Below are 26,137 nucleotides of genomic sequence, written 5' to 3'. Positions count from 1 at the left end.
AGCAGGAGGATTTTAATGTCTGAAGAAATATTTAGAATCGGAGCCAGGGGGGCAGCTGGAAGCGGTGTTTGTATACAATGCAGTACCATACCTACATTTTACCTGAGACAGTTCAAGTAACCTACGTACAGGCTACAGCGGGTCTCTTGGGAATTCTCATGTGGATTATAATATATGGACATATTTGTAGGAGGTAGATGCATTTTTCGTTAGGGGAAATGTAATTGTTTTATTACATGTTCAAGGCAACCAATAGGAAAGAAATACATTATTGGTGGCCTCAGTGTCTGTCGCTTACAACCGCTGACTCCCGGCACACACGTGCCAGAGTTGGCATGGGTCAGAATCCAACCCACCTTCCCCATATCTTCTCCGTCTTTTCAACACTGTTCTCTCTTTTCAATAAAAGCTTTATGAAAAATGAACTACAGTAGGAGTGGGACTGAGCCACTCCTTAAAAAAATAACTGAAAGAAATAATTAATCATTGGACAAATGACAATTAGATTGTGAGCGCACTTCCAACATGTAACATGATTTATAAATAATACAAGCTAGGCTAAATTGATTCATAGAACATGCACAGACCTTAGCAAGCAACAGTAGATGCTATTGCTAACTGATTCCACAATTGAAAGAGAAAATATTTTTAAAAACCCAATGAACTTTATGCTGAGATTCAGCTTTTAAGCCTCCAATACATTGCAAGTTTGCCTTTAAAAAAAAAATTAAAAAAAGTTTAGCTTTTGATACACGCTCTGAATGAAGTGGAGTAGTTTCACCATTTGGATCGTTAACTTTTCAAATCATTTAGATGGACTAATGTAGGCTCACAGGTTGAACCTGCATCCGTCCCCCTGGCTGGTCCATCAGGCTGTTTGTCTCTGTTAAACCACACATGCTCCATTTATATCAGTTACCCGTTCATGACCGACGGGCCCCGGTGCGTTTTAGTTCATGATTCAGCTCTCACAGTCACAGCCCTCTCTGTTCACAGCCCTCTCTGTTCACAGCCCTCTCTGTTCACAGCCCTCTCTGTTCACAGCCCTCTCTGTTCACAGCCCTCTCTGTCACAGCCCCCTCTGTCCACAGCCCCCTCTGTCCACAGCCCTCTCTGTCCACAGCCCCCTCTGTCCACAGCCCTCTCTGTCCACAGCCCTCTCTGTCCACAGCCCTCTCTGTCCACAGCCCTCTCTGTCCACAGCCCTCTACCCTCTGCTGATATGAATAAAACATGGCCCACCGTCTCCTTTGTGACCTCAGCACTGTCCCATTTTGACAATCATGAATTCTTCACATGACCCGTTGTGCAATGAACTATGGTTTGTGCCATGTTTAGTTAACCGAACAATCATTGTTCTACGTTTTATGGAGTGTAACTATAATATTAAAATGGAATTGCTGCTAGACTAGGCTTGAAGGTCACCTCGGTGTTCTTCTCTTCCCCAGGACACAGCGGAGGACATGCAGTCCATAGACAGCTGTGAGTACATCTGGGAGGCAGGAGTGGGGTTCGCTCAGTCCCCCCCACTCAACTACACCCATGACCTCAACAGGTGAGACCCAGGGAAGATGGAGAGGGGAGCATCCCCACAAGTAGATTACTAGATCTACTTGTGTAGGATAGGTATAATCAATATGGCGACAATTCCACTTGGTTCATCGGGGGCAAGATGAAACTCTTCACTATGTTACCCACACCTATCCAGCCCTCTCAGATCTACACAAGTGCCTAGAGGGGGCTCGGAGTTGATTTAGAGATTATATTTCATATTTTTCTCTCCACTGTCCTGGTCAGGACGGAGCTGCTTAAACTGCTGTTGACCTGTTTCTCTGAGGCCATGTACCTGGCCCCCTCTGCTGACAACATCATCCTCAACCCCTGGGTCACCTTCTTCTGCGCTACAGACAACAGGTAACACACACACTCTCTCACTCACACACACTTTATGACTGAAGATTTGGTCTGAAGAGTGTGTGTTACACTAATCCTAACTTCTTTCTCCTCCTCCCAGACATGCCCTGCCTCTCTTCACATCTCTCCTCAACGTGGTGTGTGCCTATGACGCAGTGGGTTACGGTATCCCCTACAATCACCTGATGTTCTCTGACTACCGAGAGGTGCTGGTGGAGCATGCTGTCCAGATCCTCATAGTGACTCTGGAGCACGAGGCCGGGCCAGCCGCAGCCCAACACAGCCTGGACCACTCCGCCTCTGCCATGGAGGACCTAGAGGTAAAAGAGAGAGCCTGATTCTCAAATCCCCTTCTTGTGGAGATCTGAGAGAACTGGGTAGGAATAAGCAACATGGTGGTAGCTCCATCTTGTCTCTGGCCATGTGGAATTGTTGGTTGTTGTATCTGTTATCATAATGTTTCTCTTCCTTGTGTTCTCAGCCTGTGGGACCAGACAACCTGTTTGTAAACTACCTGTCCAGGATCCATAGGGAGGAGGTGAGACACTAACGTACACTGTTCAAACGGTCAATCCAGAACCATATGACTCTGGGTCAATCAGATATCCTTTTTTTTAAACCATTCAAGTCGCAGTACATTTTGAATGGAGAGTTTGTTGTTGTCTTTCTCCAGGACTTCAGCTTTATCCTGAAGGGTCTGGCCAGACTGATGACCAACCCTCTGATCCAGACCTACCTGCCCAACTCAGCCAAGAAGATCCGGTTCCATCAGGAGCTACTGGTGCTCTTCTGGAAGCTCTGTGACTTCAACAAGGTTCGGACTGGAGCGATAGTACCTGCATCCCATCATTCCTACATTGAATGATACAACAGTGCTGTATTAGCTTTTACTAGGACCGTATTACTGCCGCACCGGCTGTCATGGTGACCGTATTACCGCCGCACCGGCTGTCATGGTGACCGTATTACCGCCGCACCGGCTGTCATGGTGACCGTATTACCGCCGCACCGGCTGTCATGGTGACCGTATTACAGCCGCACCGGCTGTCATGGTGACCGTATTACCGCCGCACCGGCTGTCATGGTGACCGTATTACCGCCGCACCGGCTGTCATGGTGACCGTATTACCGCCGCACCGGCTGTCATGGTGACCGTATTACCGCCGCACCGGCTGTCATGGTGACCGTATTACCGCCGCACCGGCTGTCATGGTGACCGTATACGTAATATGTGGTAGGCTATGTATTGTAGAAAGGCACAATCCTTATTTTAATTCAGTATTTTTTTTCTCCCCTCCTCTCCTATATATATATGAGCCCAAGCCCGGGGAGAAAAAAAATACTGAATTAAAATAAGGATTGTGCCTTTCTACAATACATAGCCTACCACATATTACGTATGGCAAAACATTTTTTAAGATGTCTTTGGTTAAGATGTCTTTTTAAGATTTCTTTGGTATATGATTGGTCGAGCCTATACTCCAAAATTAAACTAATTCTAGTAATCGCCCTTGAGTGTGGACTGTATTATTATGCATACTGGATGGAATGGTTATGCTACGCTCCAAAATGTGTATATACATGAGTCTGGGAGAGAACATATAGCCCTAGGCCATGCTTTTTGTTCATTGATTTGTGCATTGCAGCTTACAGAGTTCGCCTACAATTATAATGAATTTGTATTTGATTTTGAATAGCCTTGAATAGCTTCTATTATTCATATAGGCTGGCATATTACCTTTAGCTACAGAATATCTCACCACTGTGAGTTTCCATCTCCTCCTCTCTCTCTCCTTCATTCCTTTCTCAAGCACACAGAGAGACGGGCTGTCACCGATTTAATTAAATATGTTTTGTTGTGAAAACTATCAATGTTCCCAAACAGATTTCACTTAATTTCCCAAATTAACCACTGGTTAGCTGCAGGGACAAGGTTGGAAGGCCCATGGCATACAGAGTTTGGGTGGAATATCACCTGTCGAGTAGGAAGAGGCTGCATGCTCCTCAAACAGTGGTTGGTTGATGCTTGGAGTGAAATAACCGGAGTAGCCTACCTGGCATGATTTGAAAAAACGAACCAACAGGAAAGCGGTGTCGTGTTTTTACTATGGATTAAATTATATGACATGCTATTTTATAAAATCTATTCTCTGTAGTTAATATTACCTGATTTAAACTAATCATGTAAATGTAATTAACTAGAAAGTCGGGGCACCACGGAAGAATGTTTTATAGAGCTGTTGTCTTCCGAATAAACTCTTAAAGACCTGGTAACCTTTTATATCAATAGCAGTCAATTATTAATCGTCACCTTATTCACTCTCATCTGAACATCGTAAAATTCTTGGTTATCTTCACGAACCCTGGCTAACAAGTTGAATCAGCAATACAACATTTGGGTTAATTATTTATTTACTAAATAGCTAAATAATCACACAGAATTACATATACACAGGATGGATCATACATTGATTACTAATTATGTCATAAAAGAAAACGTCCCTAGTGGACAAAACCAATATGATGGTTGGTTACACAAAGAAAGGGGGTTGGGTTTGAATGAAAGAGCGGGAAGACTGAGGAACAAAAGGATTGGGTCTCTGATCGGACCTTATGAAGCTACGCTATCGTAAATACAGAATCTTATGCATTCTAAATAACCGTCCATTCGGGAAAAGGAAAAAGCAAGGAATATATTTACTCTGAGCTGCGCTTCGATAGATTGGTCGAAGATGGAAGGCTGGGTTGCCCTGCAGAGATCTTCCCTGTCCTTTTAACGAATATTTCTTGGCGGATTCGTTGTCGTCGTGTGGTAGAATGGATACGTTGTAGTCTGTCGTCGTGTGGTAGAACGGATACGTTGTAGTCTGTCGTCGTGTGGTAGAACGGATACGTTGTAGTCTGTCGTCGTGTGGTAGAACGGATACGCTGTCGTCGTGTGGTAGAACGGATACGCTGTCGTCGTGTGGTAGAACGGATACGCTGTCGTCGTGTGGTAGAACGGATACGCTGTCGTCGTGTGGTAGAACGGATACGCTGTCGTCGTGTGGTAGAACGGATACGCTGTCGTCGTGTGGTAGAACGGATACGTTGTAGTCGTGTGGTAGAACGGATACGTTGTAGTACCCTGTCGCTCTGAAGAGATTGTCCGTCCTTTCCTAGGCCACGCACGTTTACAGTTGCTGCTGATAACTCGACGTCTAGGATGTATCAAGAGTTCAAAGTTCATACCAAGTTGCCATACTATAAGCTCATGATATATTCTGGCTGGTATAGTCGAAATTCATCCTTCCAGCGTGGCGATCGTCACCTCCACGTTGAAATTTGCCCTTTTAAATGTATGGACATCAGTCCTCATGTCACCGGGAACACAATGTTATTTAGTTAGGTTGTAGTCGTTCAACCATTTGCAACCAGAGCTCATGCTGAGGTTGGCTTAGCCCTCCGTGAATTGGTTCACTTGGGCGTGGCCATTGAGTGAGCATATTTTACTTATGAAAACAATTCTCTCATATTAAAACTAAAATTACATTTAATCTTTTCACAAATAGTTTCATATTTTAGCATTTAAATTGCACTACAATTCCATGTGAATCTGATGACTAGAATGTGTAGACTTTCCAAGATACAATTTATGTCATCCTGTCATCAGATATATTGTCCCAGACACCAACTGATCTGACATCATATTCTTTCAGTACCAACGGACACTTTCAACTGGTTGGATTACCGAAATATTGTTCCGTTCCCAACCTTTTGACGTTACCATACTCTCTCTATGTTAACAAAGGGGTTTCCAAGATCCATTCTGTAGAGTAGAGCGAGAAAAGGGGGAAAGGTATTTATGGGGGTCATAAACCTCACCAACAGAGCAACGTCATGACAGCGGCCTCCATTCGCTATTCGAGTCAAACAGAGAGAAATTATTTTTTTCCCCCGTCCCCTGTTCTTGCCCATTTGTTAATGGGCCATTCTAAATCTAAACAAATTTTAGATACACAATATAGACAAAATTATGTGGACACCCCTTCAAATTAGTGGATTCAGCTATTTCAGCCACACCCGTTGCTGACAGGTGTATACAATCGAGCACACACAGAACGCCGAGAGGGTCGCCTGTAGAACGCCGAGAGGGTCGTCTGTAGAATAATGTGGCCTATCACACCTATCCACCTCAACACATCACATTGCTCTACCCTTCTGCCTTCAGCACTGTGCCATCTGTTCATCTGTGTGCTTCGTACACTCCTGGATGCGTCGCACATTGATTACATCCTCCTCTCTGATGGGGAATGCACTGAGGAGAAGTGTTTACCTCCCAAATACAGATTTGATGTTTTAATGTGTTTCGTCACCTGAGTCACTTTTGCAGCTTCTCTAGAGAACATGTTTTAAAAAGATTGTGACAATGGTCTTGTTTTAACTTTGACAAGTATTGTCTATTGTCTGTGTCTGACCTCCGGGGGTCTGACATTTTTAAGTACAGTATTGGTGTTCCTAACTGTTTCCACAAAGTACAAGCGAGAATATTCCTATAATATTGAAGCTCACTATCTTAGTGCCTTTTGTTGATCTCGTTTAACCTACAAACTTGCTATCTTTGTGTTTCAGAAGTTCCTGTTCTTCGTGTTGAAGAGCAGTGATGTTCTGGATGTCCTGGTGCCTATCCTGTTTTACCTGAATGATGCACGGGCTGACCAGTGTGAGTCCCACAGAGCAGTGTGTGTGTGTGTGTGTGTTTTTCTTATTATTATATGTACTCTGTGTGTGTGTGTGTGTGCAGCTCGTGTGGGCCTGGTACACATCGGTGTGTTTATCCTGCTGCTGCTGAGTGGAGAGAGGAACTTTGGTGTGCGTTTGAATAAACCCTACTCTGTACGAGTCCCCATGGACATCCCTGTGTTCACTGGAACTCATGCTGACCTGCTCATAGTGGTGAGTAGAGCTGTCTGAGCGACGTCTCAATGCTTCCCTGGATGCCGAGGGATGGATGGGAGGATGGATGGATGGAGGGAGGAAGGCTGGATGTATGGATGGGAGGGAGGGATGGATGGGAGGGAGGGATGGATGGGAGAGAGGGATGGATGGGAGGAAGAATGGGAGGATACAGTAGCATGCTCTGAAGGTCATTGGTTACCGACGGCAGGGGCACAAACAATTATGGATGGATAGGAGGGAGGATTAATGGATGGGAGGATGGAGGGAGGGAGGATGGATGGATGGGAGGATGCAGTAGCATGCTCTGATGAAGGTCGTTGTTTGCCGGCGGCAGAGGCACACATTTAAAAAAAATTCAAGTGCAGAAAAATCTGATCATAGTGTGATATATAGTATTAACATAACTGTCTGGAGGCTGGTGGATCAACTGCCTCATCTTCATATGTGGTTGTCTAGATCTTCCACAAGATCATCACTAGTGGACATCAACGCCTGCAGCCCCTCTTTGACTGCCTGCTCACTATCGTAGTGAACGGTGAGTGCTCAAAGATACAATATAATACTTCTATTCTATTTAAATCTTTGGGTGAGTGTCTTGACTGTCATTGAAATGGTCGCCACCTGTTGGCTGCATCTGGATATTGCAGGTTATTGACACCAGTACACCACCATCCTCCAGTGTCTCCTTACCTGAGGAGTCTGTCCATGGTGGCAGTTAACCAACTAATTTCTGTTTCTCCTCCACAGTGTCTCCTTACCTGAGGAGTCTGTCCATGGTGGCAGTTAACCAACTAATTTCTGTTTCTCCTCCACAGTGTCTCCTTACCTGAGGAGTCTGTCCATGGTGGCAGTTAACCAACTAATTTCTGTTTCTCCTCCACAGTGTCTCCTTACCTGAAGAGTCTGTCCATGGTGGCAGCTAACAAGCTGCTCCACCTCCTGGAAGCCTTCTCCACCAACTGGTTCCTCTTCTCTGCCTCCCAGAACCACCATCTTGTCTTCTTCCTGCTGGAGGTCTTCAACAACCTCATCCAGTATCAGTTTGATGGTAAAAACTGGCTCTAGTTAGCTCAGGTCCCAGATCTGATTGTGCTTTCTTGTCAGACATGGCAATAAGTGACAAGGAGTTGTCAAGACGGCACAAAGTGATCTGGGACCCAGGCTCTAGTCTCATGTTGTCAGACATCACACAGTAGTAAAGAAAATCTAGAATGGTTGTGGTTAAGAGGCTGGCTCAGACTCCTCCAAAGACGTTACCTAGCATTGACTGGGCAGTATGGGAACGGTGCCATCTCTTGGTGGACAATGGGATTGCATCAACATGATTGCCGTGAAATGACCAGAACATAACCTGCCAGACTGACACTATTTAAAAGCTCCTTTTCCCTACTTCTTTCTGGAGTGTGTCTTTAAACGTTGACATGATAAAGCTGCCCAGTAACTGTTCTTCTCCTCGCAGGTAACTGTAACCTGGTGTACGCCATTATCCGTAAGCGCAACATCTTCCACCAGCTGGCCAATCTGTCCTCTGACCCAGCCACCATCCACAAGGTAGAGAGAGACAATGTGCTTTCTAAATCAAATCCAATCACATTTTATTGGTGACATAAACGTGTTTAGCAGATGTTATTGCGGGTGTAGCGAAATGCTTGTTGTTTCTAGCTCCAACAGTGCAGTAATATCTAACAATTTCACAACATATACACACAAATCTAAGTAAAATAATGGAATTAAGAATATATACATATATGGATGAGCAATGTCAGAGCGGCATAGACTAAGATATAGTATAAAATACAGTATATACATATGATATGGGTAATGCAAGATGTGTAAACATTATTAAAGGGACTAGTGTTCCATTTTTATTAAAGTGGTCAGTGATTTCAAGTCTGTATGTAGACAGCAGCCTCTCTGTGTTAGTGATGGCTGTTTAACAGTCTGATGGCCTTGAGATAGAAGCTGTTCTTCAGTCTCTCGGTCCCAGCTTTGATGCACTTGTACTGACCTTGCCTTCTGGATGATAGCGCTGTGTGAACAGGCAGTGGCTCGGGTGGTTGTCGTGCTTGATAATCTTTTTGGCCTTCCTGTGACATCGGGTGCTGTATGTCTCCTGGACGGCAGGTAGTTTGCCCACGGTGATGCGTTATGCAGACCGCCCTCTGGAGAGCCCTGCGGTTGCGGGCAGTGCAGTTGCCACACTAACGTAGAACTCTATCCTCTTGCATAAAACAGTCAAAGGAGTCTTTAAGGCAACGGTCAATATTTCCTCCGTAGTTTAAGAAAAAAGGTTGATGTTGTGAGTGATCCATGTGAAATGTACTTTAAATAAATCTGACTTGACAAAACAGTTGATCACATAAAACATGTAAAGTGGGTCAGTAATCACTTGGTTCAGTTGCTTTGCTGAATAATTTTATTTTCCATTCTTCTAACAAGGCCCTGCAGATGAAGAAGAGGAAGAAGACTACCACAGCCGTTATCTCCCGAATCAACTCCCAGGAGACCATCTCCATGGAGGGGTCCCGACCGGCCATCCCAGCTGAGCCAGGGACACTCAAAGCCAGTCTCGTGGCCATACCAGGTACCCCTTCTCTTCTGGAGCTCTCCATGCATGCCTGTATTTTGCAAAGCACATTTCCCTATGGTATGTTAAGATTTTATATTTAATTCTATTCAATTCTATTAACTGGGCTTGCCGGGTTTCCACTCAGCTATCACTAACTTATATCCTACTACTCTGTTTCGTCACATAACTTCTGCAATTCTCTCACCCCTTTTATAAAAAAACAGCAATTGGTTTATTTTAAGTCGTAAAAAAATCATTTGTTTTGTTTCATTGTTTGGGAATGGTTCAATGGTTTCTAAGGGTCTTTCTTGTTGTTTGGTCCCTGTAGCTATTGACAAGCTGACAGAGAAGGCTCAGGTCTCTGAGGATGGCACCATGGTCTGTCTCCAGCACATGACCACTGACCAAAACGCCCACTCTCCCCAACACACCCACTCTCCGCAGTCCTCTGCCGCTGACACCAGTGGTATAGCTGGAGCCAGCGACACAGAGTCCAACTCGGGGAGAGATAACGAGGTAAGAGCTCTGAATGTGGAGACATATGAACGCAGCTCACTGGAAAGCAAGTCTTGTGGGAATCATTTAGAGTGAAGTTATATACAGGACAAAATAACTTGTGAGAGGTATGTTACTGCTCAGTGACATTAAGATTGAGCCTAGTGATTATAATGGTTCCTCCTCTTCCTATCAAGGAGGCCTTTCAACCAGAGTCAGAGCTGGCCAGAAGTCATTTGTCCAGTGTATCATCATCATCAGCTATGTACTGGAACCCCACTCCAGACTGGGTAAGAGCCCTCCATCCCTCCCTCCATCCAGCCATGTCTCCATCCCTCCCTCCATCCAGCCATGTCTCCATCCCTCCCTCCATCCAGCCATGTCTCCATCCCTCCCTCCATCCAGCCATGTCTCCATCCCTCCCTCCATCCAGCCATGTCTCCATCCCTCCCTCCATCCAGCCATGTCTCCATCCCTCCCTCCATCCAGCCATGTCTCCATCCCTCCCTCCATCCAGCCATGTCTCCATCCCTCCCTCCATCCAGCCATGTCTCCATCCCTCCCTCCATCCAGCCATGTCTCCATCCCTCCCTCCATCCAGCCATGTCTCCATCCCTCCCTCCATCCAGCCATGTCTCCATCCCTCCCTCCATCCAGCCATGTCTCCATCCCTCCCTCCATCCAGCCATGTCTCCATCCCTCCCTCCATCCAGCCATGTCTCCATCCCTCCCTCCATCCAGCCATGTCTCCATCCAGCCATCCCATCCAGCCATGTCTCCATCCAGCCATCCCATCCAGCCATGTCTCCCTCCAGCCATCCCATCCAGCCATGTCTCCCTCCAGCCATGTCTCCCTCCCTCCCTCCAGCCATGTCTCCCTCCCTCCCTCCAGCCATGTCTCCCTCCCTCCCTCCCTCCCTCCAGCCATGTCTCCCTCCCTCCCTCCCTCCCTCCAGCCATGTCTCCCTCCCTCCCTCCCTCCAGCCATGTCTCCCTCCCTCCCTCCAGCCATGTCTCCCTCCCTCCCTCCAGCCATGTCTCCCTCCCTCCCTCCATCCAGCCATGTCTCCCTCCATCCAGCCATCCCTCCCTCCATCCAGCCATGTCTCCATCCCTCCCTCCCTCCATCCAGCCTTGTCTCCCTCCATCCATCCCTCCCTCCCTCTATCCAGCCATGTCTCCCTTCCTCCATCCATCCCTCCCTCCCTCCCTCCATCTAGCCATCTCTCCCTCCCTCCATCTAGCCATCTCTCCCTTCCTCCATCCATCCCTCCCTCCATCCAGCCATGTCTCCATCCCTCCCTCCCTCCATCCAGCCATGTCTCCCTCATTGTCCATCCCTCCGTCGCTCCAGCCATGTCTCCATCCCTCCGTCGCTCCAGCCATGTCTCCATCCCTCCGTCCCTCCAGCCATGTCTCCCTCCCTCCATCCAGCCATGTCTCCCTCCCTCCCCCTCAATCATACAGTACATTCACAGCTGTGGTGTTATGTACGTCATTAGTAAGATCCCTCCCTCCTGATAGGTCGTGACCTCTTCTCCCTTCTCTGTACTGTTCTCTACTAGGTCCTCTCCTGGAAGAGTAAGCTTCCTCTTCAGACTATCATGAGGCTGCTACAAGTTCTGGTTCCTCAGGTGGAGAAGATCTGCATAGACAAGTAAGAGACGAGGATCCTAAGGGAAATGGAGAGGTTATATTTCGTGATTTTGGTTGTGGAACCCTAAGTGTTCCGAAAACTGAGAGCTTAGAAATAGATGTGTCTATGACTGACAGTATCAATAGGATTGTGATCTTTCTTGATTGTGGAACCCAGAAGTGATCAGAACACAGTGATCAATAGATTTCACTAGAATTAGATTAGCATGGATGAGAGAGACTATATTTATGGATATTACCTGCACAGGGACTGCAGTTGAAAATTAGCCGGCTGGCTAAAACTGGCACCTTTACAGTAATGTTGATTTAATGTGCACTGTCCCTGTAAAACTAAATGTACTATAGTAAGTTAAGTGATATGTTTATCTCCTCCAGGGGTCTGACTGACGAGTCAGAGATCCTGAAGTTCCTGCAGCATGGGACCCTGGTGGGACTGCTGCCTGTGCCTCACCCCATCTTAATCAGGAAGTACCAGGCCAACGCGGGCACCGCCATGTGGTTCCGCACATACATGTGGGGAGTAATCTACCTACGGTAAGCAACATGGGCCAAATGAAAAGGGAAACATTAAGATATTTACAATGGTTAATGATGGTGATAATGTCAATAGTAGTAAAATACCCAGTGGTGGAAAAAGTACCCAATTGGCATACTTGAGTAAAAGTATAGATACCTTAATAGAAAGTTACTCAAGTAAAAGTGAAAGTCACGCAGTAAAATATTACTTGAGTAGAACCAAAGTATTTGGTTCTAAATATACTTAAGTATCAAAAGTTTTAAAAAAATCCTTCTATTAAGCAAAGCAGGCGGCAGCATTTTCTTGTTTTAAAAATGAGGGTGGCTGTTTTAAAACACTCCGACATAATTTACAAACAATGCATTTGTGTTTAGTGAGTCCTCCAGATCAGAGGCAGAAGGGATGACCATGTGTTCTCTTGATAAGTGTGTGAATTGGACCATTTTCCTGTCCTGCTAAGCATTCACAATTTGTGGGTGTCAGGGAAAATGTATGGAGTAGAAAGTACATTATTTTCTTTAGGAATGTAGTGAAGTAAAAGTAGTCAAAAATATAAATAGTTAAGTACAGATACCCCAAAAAAGGACTTAAGTAGTACTTTCAAGTATTTTTACTTAAGAACTTTACACCACTGAAAATGCCTAATCCGTATACAGAATGAATAAGACAAGCCTCTATAGAGTTCAGACTGAGTTAACACATATATTTAGGTGTAATTACATTAAAGGACTGGGTTATTCTTGAAAGCAGGATTATTAAATTGGTCAGCTGATTTTGATAAATATAACTTGATATGCTGGTTAATTTAAGAAAGCTACCGTTGTATTGGTTGTTATACATTATCATCATATTTCTCAAAATGAAGTTATTTCAAGCAATTTTAGTCATCTGGCTAACTTATTGATCCAGCTTTCTGGAACAGGCCCCCAGCCAGGTCTAGGAACCTGGCCCCCAACTGACCGAGTCACTTATTCCATGAAGCACAGGTGGTGGTTGTCATGGTCACTCAAATCAAATCTGATCTTTATTAACAATGACTCTTGTTACCGTAGTAATGTGGATCCCCCGATCTGGTATGACACTGACGTCAGACTGTTTGAGATTCAGAGGATCTAAGTGGAGCTGGTGAACAGGTCTCTACGATTGCGTCCCAAATGGCACCCTATCCTGTTCGTAGTGCACTACTTTTGACGAGCCCTATGGGCCTCTGTAAAAAGTAGTGCACTACATAGGGGGTAGAACGCCATTTGGGAAGCAGACAACGTCTCTCTGGACTGGCTGGTTCGCCCTCGGAACCACCGTTCGCTCTCTCACCAACTGCCATCTTCAAACCTGAACAGAAGTGTGGAAGAGGAGGATGAGTATTTTCACCAGACACACCTGTTCCAGAAAACAGGAATTTACAGTGTTTGTTTTCTCTATTTTGTTTCTTGCGAAGTGCCAACCCGTAGAACATCATGTAACAAACCTCTGTCACTAAACCACTTTTCCTACAAGCTGTCTGCTACTACAACTGCCAGAAGATCTGCCATATTAACCCTCTTCTAGTCATGTATTGGCAGCTTTCCCAGGGTATATTCCTTCATTAACTTGATGTGTATTATTTTTTTTTGCCGAACAAATACATGTATACACTACTGTATGTACACTTCCGTACAAAGGTTTGGGGTCACTTAGAAATGTCCTTGTTTTTGAAAAAAAATAAAATAATTTTTTGTCCATTAAAAGATCAGATTGATCAGAAATACAGTTTAGACATTGTTAATGTTGTAAATGACTATTGTAGCTGGAAACAGCTGTTTTTTAATGGAATATCTACGTAGGTGTACAGAGGCCCATTAACAGCAACCATCACTCCTGTGTTCCAATGGCACGTTGTGTTAGCTAATCCAAGTTTATCATTTTAAAAAGGCTAACTGATCATTAGAAAACCCTTTTAAAATTGTTAGCACAGCTGAAAACGGTTGTACTGATTAAAGAAGCTAATAGTCATTTACAACATTAACAATGTCTTCACTGAATTTCTGATCAAACTGATCTTATTTAAATGGACAAAAAAAATTGCTTTTCTTTCAAAAACAAGGACATTTCTACGTGACCCCAAACTTTTGAACGATGGTGTATATGTTACTTAAGATTGTTTAAATGTTTGTTTTAGATGAAGATTTATTTTTAGTTTCTATTCTTGAAATGTTTTTACAGAAAGTTTCATTTTTTGGTATCCCTTTTATCACAGTAAAGCTCCTTTTCATTTTGGAAGAGTGTGAAATAGAGACAGACTAGAGAGAGACCTGGGGACTGACCGGGACCTCCGTGAACTGACTGACTGAGACCTGGAGACTGACCGGGACCTCCGTGAACTGACTGACTGAGACCTGGGGACTGACCGGGACCTCTGAACTGACTGACTGAGACCTGGGGACTGACCGGGACCTCTGAACTGACTGACTGAGACCTGGGGACTGACCGGGACCTCCGTGAACTGACTGACTGGGACCTCCGTGAACTGACTGACTGAGACCTGGGGACTGACCGGGACCTCCGTGAACTGACTGACTGAGACCTGGGGACTGACCGGGACCTCTGAACTGACTGACTGAGACCTGGGGACTGACCTGGACCTCCGTGAACTGACTGACTGAGACAAGAAGTGATATCTCTGGAATGTATGTATTGGCTTTTGAACTGCAGGCAAATGCTGTTGTATTCTGTGTCTGATTTCATAATGTCAATATTTTCAAAGTACCGGAAACAGATCACATGTAATAAATAATGTATTATGAATCAAAGTACACATGTTTTTAATGTCAACAGAGAAATGTTTACATGTCTCATCTTTACAGAAATGTGATATTTAGCTAGTCACTAGTAGTCAGTCGGCACAACATTTCACCCAAGGATATGAAAAGGTGGGCGGAGCTCATTGTGGCCTTATGTCCCAGAGGGGAGCAGTTTGTCAGTGTTGTGGTTCCTATCCCTCAGGCAGTGATGAGCTCCATCAGGGCCCCCCTGTTGAAGACTCCCATAGGCTGAACCAGGTTAAACCAGGCAGAGAAGAGAACAGGGGAGGGGGGTGGGGGAGAGGATAGGAGCTCAGCCAGTGACCAGGATCTCTATCAGGGCCCCCACAGAGTGCATCCTGTAGAAGACTCCCAGAGGCTGAACCAGGTTGACCAGGACAAACCAGGCAGAGAAGCCAAAGAACTGCTTCCCCAGGCCGTTCTCAAACTGGGGGTGGGCTCCAAATGCTGGGATCATCCACAGCTGAGGAGAAGGGGGAGAGAGAAATTAAATTACATTATATTGGAAAAGGGATAGGGTGTGAATACTAGCCTGATCCCAGATCTGTATGTGCTCCAAGGACAAAGCATAGGAGTTGGCAAGCAAGCACCAACAGATCTGCCACCAGGCTAGGTAAATACTGTGTAACATGATATTACAAGATCACAGACGTAATAGCCTTGGAGTTACTCACCATGATATTGGAGAGAATGAGGAAGGCACAGATCTCCTGTGTGACTCTTTTGTACAAGGTCTGTTGTCCTTCCTTGACTTGGCAACCAGGTGGTGCTGTCACTGCCTTTCCCTTCTCCAATAGAGACATCGCTCCTCCTACTTTATTCCTGTCATTTGTATTCTCCATGGTCTTCCTCTTCTGCTTTGGCACATGAGAGGGGTCACATTGTCAATGTATTACTATAGATAAAAGTGTAACTATACTTCTGGTTGTATTGATACAGTATGGTATGAGTATGGTGCTATCTCAGGGCACAGAAAGTTCTGAAGTAAAGATGGCTGGATGAATACATATTTGTTCTCTTTTATATTTTAAATAAAGCAATTTAGTAGGCAAATCAGTCTTGGCCAGAGTGAATTGGAGTCGTCAACATTACTTGAACCATCAAATTGAAGAAGGAGAAGAAGAGTGACTTGCCATGAAAATGCTGATCCTCTCCTTTCCTTTCCCCTTGGTGAGGGCCATGTTGGGGTGTCGGTGGAGGCCATTGATGATGAAGACATTCTGCAGCAGGAGCTCCAACAGGCTTAGGAGGGAGTAGGAAAGATCCAGGCTTCCCAGTGGTCCGCTAGGCCCCACAGCCAGAGCAGCCACCAGAGAGAAATAGGACAGGGCAAGCTGGCCCAGGGCTGCCCCAACCAGGAGGGCCACATCCAGGCTACGCGTGGGGTTATGTCCCCTCTCATCCGCCCTCTTCTCCAGCTTATGGACCAACACGCCAGCCAGGGAGCAGAGGGACATGATGGGCATCACAGCTAGATGGTAGCCGTAGAATATCAAAAACGCAGTGGGCCGGTGCTGGCCTCGGTTCACCCAAACTTGATACAGGATGAACACAACCACCCCAGCTATAAGGACCAGACCCCCGAACAACGGCCCAAATATGATCCCACCTTCGTGGACGATGCGTAGGGTAATCTTCTGGGCATGGTGGGGTATTGACCCAGGGCTCATACGCCTGCCCACGTTCTTCCACATCACATAAAGCATGCAGCCTGCCATCAGGTAGTACTCCATGTTGAAGGGATACAGGACTTCATAACCCTTCCTGAAGAACAGGCACACTGTGTCTGCACTGCACTGGCATAACGTTGCATTTCTCAGCCCTGCTGAAAGGAAATCAGACAGGTTGATGAATAATTCCTTCATAGTATACAGTAGTAATATCATTAGATATTAACAACATCTTTATAATTCAGTTATAGGTCCTCCAAATTGTCTGACTAGTGGGCAAGCACAGTGTACCTACTTTCTTTGTAATAAAACAGTACAGAAATGCGTTTTAGTTACGTAAGGATTTACTACGGTATATACCCGAGTCAGAGCTATCTGCGCTGCCATACGTGGCGCGGCCGTCCTCCTTCTCCATCTCTATCTCCAGATGAACGGTGTCTTCTGTCACCGCGTTCAGCCACAGCAACAGATCTGCGCTCAGAGTAACCATCAGCCCAGACCTGGCGTGGGAGCATAAACACACACACTCACATCACAGTTCAAATGTATTACATAACAATATGAAATGAGATGTATGGATGATTCACTCTGAAATAAAGACAGAAAATTGCATAACAATAAGCTACAAATAAACACATAAAATCACACAATAAGCAACAAAGGGGTTGAAGCGTTCACAAACGCCAGCAATCCCATTATTACCTGTTTGCTTGGTAATGTATAGGTACCTATTGATTCCTTTAGTCAATGCAAATACCATAGATCTCTCCAATAACAACAAGATGATGGTAAATGTTTTTGTAAATGAAATTGAGAGGCATGCACCTGGTAATGATCTTGTGCTTGTGAATACAGTCTTTGGAGTGAGCCCAGAGCAAATAGGTCTACAAAAAAACATTCATTCAAATGTTAAGGAAATGACATTGTCCAAGTCAATATCAGTTTAGAATATAGGTTCAATACAGTTCTCTATTACCAAAGAGATATGATCTGCTTTAAATAAGGGTTCAATCAAATTAAAATGCATTGAAAATATTTTAAACATTTTGGAAAATGAAATTGACTCCAAACAAAAGCCAATGATTGATGACTACCTGTAGGCCAAGAAAGGGAGCCTCGATGAAGGGGGCAAGGACTTTAGCAACCGGCTTACACTCCTTCATCATGACATAGTAACCCATCTTGAAGAGATGCATCAGGAGACTGAAGGCGGCAAACAGCATCAGGACCACTGACATGGCAGGGAGTCAGGGGTCAACCAGAAACAGAAGTTTTAGTTTAGGTTGCGTCCCACATGCTATCCTATTCCTTATGTAGGGCACTCCTTTTGACGAGAGCCCTATGGGAACAGGGTGCCATTTGAGATGTCTTTCAATAAAACATTTAAAATAACGCATAGATATCTGATAGAATGACTAACTACAAACTGTCACGATATAGAAGCCACCCTCATTGAATTGATTGTCCCTATTGAATTACAACGACCCAACCTGCATTCAATCACTATAAAGCATTTGGGGACGGATGATGGAAATTAGTGCAGGTGTAACATTCTGGTTCTGAATCCTAACCAAGGCAACCAATCAGCAGGGATGGATATGATGCTACTGGAGCTCATGCAAGTCTTTTATTCTGGGATGACAGACAATATATATAACAGATGTTTTAAAAAAATATATATTTTATAAACAATACAAAGCATACACATTCAAACAACTACATCACACCTGCCCAGGCCCATTAGCACACACCCCCATCACTCTCCGCCACATTATCACGTTGGTATAAATGGGTCGAGAGATAGGTGCAGGAATGTGTAATAGTTTTTTAAAATGTTACCCAAATTACATTGTGCTGAGTAAAGGCACAGGGATGAAGACCAAACATGATACAAAACACAGGGTTGAAACCCAAACAAAAGAGCGAGGAGTACCTTGAATAAATACACAAGGACACAATGAGTAACACACGGGATGAGACCTGTAATCGTCTGCTCAATCCACAATGGCACGAAAGCCAAAACACACAGCACAGGTACTCACACTCACCAATGGACATTGTAACAATAATCAACAGGACAATGGTAAACCAAGGGCACACTTATACAAATTACTAATCACTGGTAATCGGGGCCAGGTGTGTGTAATGAAAGTTCCGGAGCAATCCGTGACAGTACCCCCCCCCCCCACGACACCGGCCTCGAGGATGATCACAGGTACGCAGTGCGGGTCGATCAGGACCCGATGCAGCTGCTGAAGTTGCGTTGCCGTCGGACGGGCCAGTAGCCGTTGCTGCAGCGGACGGACCAGTAGCAGTGGCGTTGGATGGACCGGTTGTGGCGGCGTTGGACAGCCCAGTTGCAGCTGCTGAAGTTGCATCTTCGGACGGACCCGTCGTGGCGACGTCGGACGGCCCAGTTGCAGTGTCACGTCCTGACCAGTATAAGGTTAATTGGTATTGTAGTTTGGTCAGGACGTGGCAGAGGGTATTCGTTTTATGTGGTTCGGGGTGGTGTGTTTTGTTGAAAGGGCATTTGGTTTAAGTATTCCGGGGTTTTTGGGCACTGTTTGGTTTTCAGGTATTCTATGATTTTGTCTAGTATGTCTGTTTCTATGTTTGGTTAATTGGGGTTGGGACTCTCAGTTGAAGGCAGGTGTTGTCTATCTGCCTTTGATTGAGAGTCCCATATATGAGGGTGTGTTTGTGTTTGTTATTTGTGGGTGATTATTCTGTGTTGAGCCTTGTGCCTTGCCAGACTGTTTGTTGTTCGTTCGTTCTAGTTCTTTGTTATTTTGGTGTTCATTTTGTATTTATTAAAAAGCAAGATGAGCATACACATACCTGCTGCGTATTGGTCTACATTCTCAGATGACGATTTCGCATTATCGTCAGAAGACGAAGAAATCCCTGACATGCAGCTGCCGAAGTTGCGGAGGCGCCGGACAGACCAGTCGCAGCGTCGTCAGATGGGCCATGCCCACTGTCTCTCTTAATGGTCGATTATTCTGTCAAGTTGGTATAAATGGGTCGGGAGACAGGCGTAGGAATGCGTAATTCTTTTTAATTTATTTTACCCAAATGACAGCGTGCTGAGTAAAGGCACAGGGTTGAAACCCAAACAAAAGAGCGAGGAGTACCTTGAATAAATAACACGAGCGCACAATCATTAACACATGGGATGAGACCCGTAATCGTCTGCTCAATCCACAATGGCACGAAAGTCAAAACACACAGCACAGGTACTCACACTCACCAATGGACATTGTAACAATAATCAACAGGACAATGGTAAACCAAGGGCACACTTATACAAATTACTAATCACTGGGTATCGGGGCCAGGTGTGTGTAATGAAAGTTCCTCAGGGATCCGTGACACACATGGCCTGAAACTGCACCATTTTATTTCTCTTTGTAGCCCAAGCTTTTTCATTATTTAAATACGAAATCATTAGATTTTTCCATTGTGTTAATAATGGCGGATTGATTGATTTCCATGTTTTCAGTATACGTTTTTTCAAGATGAGAAGAGAATCATCCAACCCATTGGGCATCTCACTATACCCCATACACCATGTCTTGAAATATGCAGACAGATGGATTAAAAGTAAGTTCACAGTATAATACTTCTCACAGCCAATTTTCTAGCTCCGCCCAGAACTTCCGGACTTTCTACCATTCCCAGGAAGCATGGATTAGTGAGTCATTATTCGTTTTGACTCTGCCATTGTGCTGTAGAATTTGTGAAATGTGTCTCTTGTATAATCAATTCTATACATTAGTTTGTACTGGATTAAGCATACATTTTTGTTAACTGTGATTTCGTTAGTTATGCTCCAACTTTCACTCCATCTTGTGCCAACATCAGTTCTTTTTAAGTCTTGGTTCCAATAGTTTATATTATTTTCTAAGAGATTGTCAGTTGGATAGGCTCTCTGCAAGGTGTTGTATATCTTACCTATCATATGAACATAATTTTCTACATCATTCCCTCAAAGTTGCTCTAATGTCCAAAAGATTTCAAATCAACATTTCATGATATGTAACTTTTAAGTTGCATGTATTTGAAACTATCTACATTGGTCAATCCAATTTACTTGTTAATTATGTAATGGAAACACATTTATTTCCTGTTACCAAGTAATTTATAGTTTCTATGTCTTTAGTTTTCCATGTGGATAAATTTATAGGGGATTTCTGAAAAGTTAACCAAGGATTGTTCCATAAGGTTGTGTTTTTAGGGAGTGATATTGTTTCTTGTAGAATACGTTTCATTTTCTTCCATTTTGTTTTTTAACCTTCACCCCAGTCTGAGGTCCTGAGGACTCTGGGGCAGGTTTTCATCAAGGATCTCTCTGTATGTTGCTCCGTTAATCTTTCCTTCGATCCAAACTTATCTCCCAGTCCCTGACACTGAAAAACATCCCCACAGGTCTTCATGTGCCATTTACTGAGGAGTGTTTTTCGTCTGGCCACTCTTCCATAAAGGCCTGATTGGTGGAGTGCCGCAGAGATGGTTGTCCTATGAAGGTTCTCCCATCTCCACAGAGGAACTCTGGAGCTCTTTCAGAGTGAACATCGGGTTCTTGGTTACCTCCCTGACCAACGCCCTTCTCCCTCGATTGCTCAGTTTGGCCTTGGCGGCCAGCTCTAGGAAGAGTCTTGGTGGTTCCAAACTTCCTCCATTTAAGAATGATGGAGGCCTCTGTTCTTGGGGACCTTCAATGCTTCAGAAATGTTTTGTTACCCTTCCCCAGATCTGTGCCTCGACACAATCCTGTCTTGGAGCTCTACGGATAATTTCTTTGACCTCATTGCTTGGTTTTTGCATTGACATGCACTGTCAACTGTGGGACCTTATATAGACAGGTGTGTGCCTTTCCAAATCATGTCCAATCAATTGAATTTACCACAGGTGGACTCCATTCAAGTTGTAGAAACATCTCAAGGATGATCAATGGAAACAGCCTGAGCTCAATGCACCTGAGCTCAATGTCTCTGAGTCTCATAGCAAAGGGTCTGAATACTTATGTAAATAAGGTATTTCTGTTTTTATTTTGAATATATTTGCAAAAATGTCTAAAAACCTGTTTTCACTTTGTCATTATGGGGTATTGTGTGTAGATTGGTGAGGAAAAAAAATTATTTGATCAATTTAAAAATAATGCTGTAACGTAACAAAATGTGGAAAAAGTCAAGGGGTATGAATACTTTCCCGAAAGCAATGTATGTACCCATTGTTCCTCTTTAGTGTATTTAACTATATCTGGCAAGTAAAAGTCCTGGGTGGCAAGTTGATACAATTCCAAGTCTGGAAGGTTAAAACCAACCTCAGATTTACAGTAGGTTGATGTAAAACTTTCCTTTTTAATATATGCATTTTAATTTAATTTTTAAAGTTTGATATGACTGAATATATTCTTCAGTGGGGTAATTGGTATTTTCCCGAAAATAAATACAAAAACTTTGGCAGCCATGCCATTCTAAAGAGTTTTATTCTACCTGTAAGATTTATGAGGTAGATTATAAAATGTAATTAGATCTGCTTTCATATTGTTGAGTAATAGAATAAAGATATCTTTATATATTTGCTGTTTGTTGTCACTTATTAAGCATCCTAAGCATGGAATATTTTCTGTGATCGACTTAAAGGATTGCAGTAGATAATTAGTAAAACACATTTTTTTTCCCTATTGCCATTATTTGGTTTATTATTTCCACGTAAATTTTATATCCTGAGATTTTTTTTTATATTCTGAAAATATTTTTAGCAAAGGGGGCATTGAGTTTTCAATATTGGTCAGGAAATTCAGGATATCATCTGCAAATATGTGTAGTTTAAATTCATGTTTACCAATACTGATGGCTGTTACGTTGTGGGTCCTGTTTAATTCTTTCTGCAAGCGGTTCAACTGCCTGCGCAAACAGGAGGGGAAAGGGGACATCCCTGTCTTGTGCACCTTTCCCAAGCAATTTCATCAGATAATGTATTATTTGTGTATATTTTTGCTTTAGGACATTCATACAACATTTTTATATGATGTATTATTTCAGCTGGAAAGTTGAAAGCTTCCAAAGTTTTGAATAGAAAATGCTATTCAAGAGAGTCAAAAGCCTTTTTCGGCATCAACAGCCATTATTGATAAATCTACAGTATATCTTATTTTTTTGCGTATTGTATTAAACTGAAACTCGTTCTTATATTTGTTTGTAAGTGTCTATTTGTAATAAATCCTGTTTGATTGATATGTATCAAGTCTGGTAAGACTTTTTCCATTCTATTGCTTATAAGCTTTGTTATTATTTAATGTCACAATTTATTAAATGTATGGGTCTATATTCAGCAGGGGACCTTGCAGATTTTCCTGGTTTTAATATAACTGAAATAACCGTTTGATACATGGAACTAGGAAATACTGAGTTGAGTGAGGTGTGTATTTTATGGGAAAGCCATCCATTCCTGGTGCTTTTCTCCATGTGAATGTTTTAACAGGATCTAATGTTTATTCTTGGGGGATCTCTGTTTTTAGAGACTATTTTATGTCTGCTGATAGTTGCTTCAGAGTTGTTGAGTCTAAGAAGGCTATAGGTTCCTTCCAATTGTTGTTTAATTCTGATTGATATATATTTTCACAGAAGCTTTTTAAAATGGTAATTAATCGCGTTGTTGTTTCTAATTACCACTTTTCTATCTTTATTTTTGAAAATTAGAACTGGTTTAGTGTGTATTCGTTTTGTGACAGCTGTGAGATATTTACCAGGTTTATTTACCGTTAAGTAGTTTGCTCTCTTCAAGAGAAAGACATACATTTTATTTTATTCATACATTCTTTATTTTATTCTTTATTTTTTTGATGGTGTCACAAATTTCGTCGTGGTGTTGAAGGGAGGACCAACATGCAGCGGGAATGTAGATACTCATTCTTTTAATGAAAATACGTAAAGCATCCACAGAACAAAAAACAAAACAATAAACAGTACTCACGACTAGACAGTGTAGCAGGCTCAATAAATGCAGTGCTCACAAACAATTCCCCGCAAACACACAGACAAACACACCCAACTAATATAGGACTCCCAATCAAAGGCAACACCACACACCTGCCTTCAATTGGAAGTCCACCCCAATTAACTATACATAGAACAACCCAACCTAGACAGAACATACAAAACACAACTCCTTCTGCCACGCCCTGACCAAAACGTATACACCTACTCCTCCACCTGCTGGTCAGGACGTGATAGATGGGCTTTTTCTAAGATAGGGATTTCCTAGTCTTTTTCTTTCATTTTAATTTCTAAATCAGATTACATTTTTGCCAAGTATGAGATTATCATGCCCCTAACATATGCCTTAAAGGCATCACAAATTATACTGGGAGTCGGCTTTTCTCTGTCCTCTACGTCTAAATTTGTAATGGTAAAGGTTTTTACATTTTTTGTTTATGTATTTAATACATTTCGGATCCAGAAGATGAGTTCTTTTCATTCTCCAAATTTTGCCACTTAAGTGTATTTTCTATTGGTGTAATTAAACCTGATACCGGAGAATGATCCGATATCACTATATCATTCATTTTTTTAATTCAGTAAATTTTTGAGTGCATTTTGGGAAATACAAATGTAGTCAATTCTTAAAAAGCTTTTCTTACTTTGAGAAAAAAGGAATCGTCTTTTGTAGTTAGGAATAATATCCTCCAAGTGTCCTGTAAATCATTTGTGGAGGTTTTTTCAGCCTCTTTATAGGCTTCCTAAAATGGCCTTTTTTTATATACTACATCTGTCAACGTTATTGAATGTATAGTTTAAATGTATAATTTATAAATGTATAATTCATAAATGTATAATTTAAATGTACAATTTATAAATGTATAATTTATATGTATAATTTATAAATGTATAATTTATATGTATAATTTAAAAATGTATAATTTAAAAATGTATAATTTATAAATGTATAATTTATAAATGTATAATTTATATGTATAATTTATAAATGTATAATTTAAAAATGTATAATTTAAATGTATAATTTACAAATGTATAATTTGTATGTATTATTTATATGTATAATTGAAATGTATAATTTATAAATGTATAATTTTAGTCACCTGCTAAAATAATAGTTCCGGTCTGGATATGATCTCATATAACTTGAATTATATCTATATATTTTTTTATCTGGTCGGATAAACACTCCAAACCTACCTGACAGCTTGGAAGCGTACGCATGGCCCTAAAGCACACCCTCCGTCCCCAGGTAAAGTTGCACCCCTGCAGTATATAGCTACAATTTTTCCCAGTTTCCCAATAAATACTACATAAGGCATAATCCATGACATGTGTTTCCATCTGTCTATTCAAACCCTAAAGTAACAATAAGTACCGTAAATATAACTCCAAGTTTCGAGTTTCAAGGTTTATGAGTTGTATGTACAGGATACACTTGGTATACACCGTCCAATGAAATACTTTCTTGTAGGTTTCTTCTTGACAAGGCAGCAACAATTAGAAATGATAAAAGACAATACGAACATAAATTAAAATGGCTCAGTAAAACAGAGTAAACATTTTGTCATAAGTATAATACAAGAAGGTACAATTTATAGTCTAAATAATAATCCAAAATGGCCTACCTGTGACGGTGATTCCCCCAGCATGGTGGTCTTTATGTGGGCTAATCCCAGGTTTCCTCCTGGCCCAGAGTAGGTACCACAGCATCCAGGCCAGGCTGAGACACATCAGCAGCAACATGAAGATCTGGGGCTCCTGGTGCCTGAGGCCCTGAGGGTTGAAGTCTCAGTTAAGGGACCACACATGCAAAGAGGAATGCTTAAGCTGGAACATACAGTATGCCAGTGCACAGACTATTAGGACATGTTGCTATGAGTTCATTAGAGAGAATTAAAACAAAGCTTAATTGCACATTTTATCCCAAGTGAGTGCTGGCCTTGTTTCATATATTTTGAACCTGAGGGTTGAAGGCCTGGCCAGCTACCAGAGCTGCCCCTAGGAGGACAACGTTGAGGCCCAGGAGCCCGGAGAGCAGCCGTCTCCCACTGGGGGCCCACACCAGGACTGGGTCTGTGTCTGGGTGCGCATGGTTTCCGGATCCCTCCTCTTCCTCCTCCTCCTTCTCCTCCTCCTCAGCCTTGCACTGACTTTCAGGGACCATGGTGTCGGCTGTTGCTGTGGTAGCAGACTCCTGGCACTGACTTCCAGGGTCTATGTTGTCGGCTGTCGCAGTGGTACCAGACTCCTGGCACTGACGTCCGGGGACCATGGTGTCAGCTGTCGCTGTGGTACCATGCTCTGAATCCATACTTACTGACTTTAATTAGTCTGACTCCTTTTACTTTCACTATATCCACTCTGCAGCTCCTTTTTCAACCTCTCTCTTTCTATTTTGCTCTGTCGGTCTCTCTCTCAATCTCTCTCTCTCCCTCTCTCCTTGTATCTTTCTTTAATCCATTACGTATCCAGCAGTCTCTCTTGTTCTTTCCCTCTCCCTCATAATTCAAATCTAATGAGCATTAGGAAGCTGGACCTACCCAGTAAGAGCATGTATTAAATGCAGG

At 43.0% G+C, this 26,137-nt stretch overlaps 2 protein-coding genes across 4 annotated transcripts in view; one reads left to right on the top strand and one right to left on the bottom strand.

The window, feature by feature from the left end:
- Nucleotides 1-14,878, top strand: part of LOC106589885 (protein HID1) — a 24,408-nt gene extending 9,530 nt beyond the window's left edge. For both annotated transcript variants that reach the window (XM_045710133.2, XM_045710132.2), the window contains exons 5-20: nt 1,449-1,555; nt 1,798-1,914; nt 2,015-2,234; nt 2,396-2,452; nt 2,588-2,728; nt 6,526-6,616; nt 6,698-6,849; nt 7,309-7,387; nt 7,736-7,900; nt 8,312-8,403; nt 9,292-9,436; nt 9,750-9,937; nt 10,114-10,206; nt 11,482-11,573; nt 11,948-12,106; nt 13,142-14,878. In XM_045710133.2, coding sequence (XP_045566089.2) covers nt 1,449-1,555; nt 1,798-1,914; nt 2,015-2,234; nt 2,396-2,452; nt 2,588-2,728; nt 6,526-6,616; nt 6,698-6,849; nt 7,309-7,387; nt 7,736-7,900; nt 8,312-8,403; nt 9,292-9,436; nt 9,750-9,937; nt 10,114-10,206; nt 11,482-11,573; nt 11,948-12,106; nt 13,142-13,205 — 1,962 coding nt within the window. In that variant the 3' untranslated portion in view covers nt 13,206-14,878. The remainder of the gene's footprint in view (nt 1-1,448; nt 1,556-1,797; nt 1,915-2,014; nt 2,235-2,395; nt 2,453-2,587; nt 2,729-6,525; nt 6,617-6,697; nt 6,850-7,308; nt 7,388-7,735; nt 7,901-8,311; nt 8,404-9,291; nt 9,437-9,749; nt 9,938-10,113; nt 10,207-11,481; nt 11,574-11,947; nt 12,107-13,141) is intronic.
- Nucleotides 14,874-26,137, bottom strand: LOC106589886 (proton channel OTOP3). Of its 2 annotated transcripts, none has more exons than XM_014180299.3 (8): nt 25,531-26,137; nt 25,196-25,343; nt 17,655-17,791; nt 17,386-17,444; nt 16,921-17,060; nt 16,024-16,715; nt 15,565-15,744; nt 14,874-15,353 (listed from the first exon to the last, which is right to left on the bottom strand). In XM_014180299.3, the coding sequence occupies exons 1-8, from the start codon at nt 25,879-25,881 to the stop codon at nt 15,183-15,185; spliced, it is 1,878 nt and encodes a 625-aa protein (XP_014035774.3). In that variant the 5' UTR covers nt 25,882-26,137; the 3' UTR covers nt 14,874-15,182. The 2 variants fall into 2 exon arrangements, with proteins under 2 accessions (XP_014035774.3, XP_014035775.3); XM_014180300.3 differs by having other exon boundaries at nt 16,024-16,712; nt 25,531-26,136.

Source organism: Salmo salar, chromosome 28 (genome assembly GCF_965601325.2).
Source record: "Salmo salar chromosome 28, fSalSal1, whole genome shotgun sequence".
NCBI lineage: Eukaryota > Metazoa > Chordata > Actinopteri > Salmoniformes > Salmonidae > Salmo > Salmo salar.
Note: the sequence above shows the minus strand (reverse complement) of the source record. Positions and strands in the feature narration are given on the sequence as shown.

What these genes read in the sequence shown, in the direction of transcription:
- LOC106589886 (XM_014180299.3), bottom strand. Translation starts at nt 25,881, where the DNA reads ATGGATTCAGAGCATGGTACCACAGCGACAGCTGACACCATGGTCCCC. An exon ending in GCCAGGCCTTCAACCCTCAG is followed by an intron (nt 25,344 to 25,530) that starts GTTCAAAATATA and finishes TTCAACCCTCAG; the next exon opens with GGCCTCAGGCACCAGGAGCC. An exon ending in TCATTCTCTCCAATATCATG is followed by an intron (nt 15,354 to 15,564) that starts GTGAGTAACTCC and finishes CCTTCTCCTCAG; the next exon opens with CTGTGGATGATCCCAGCATT.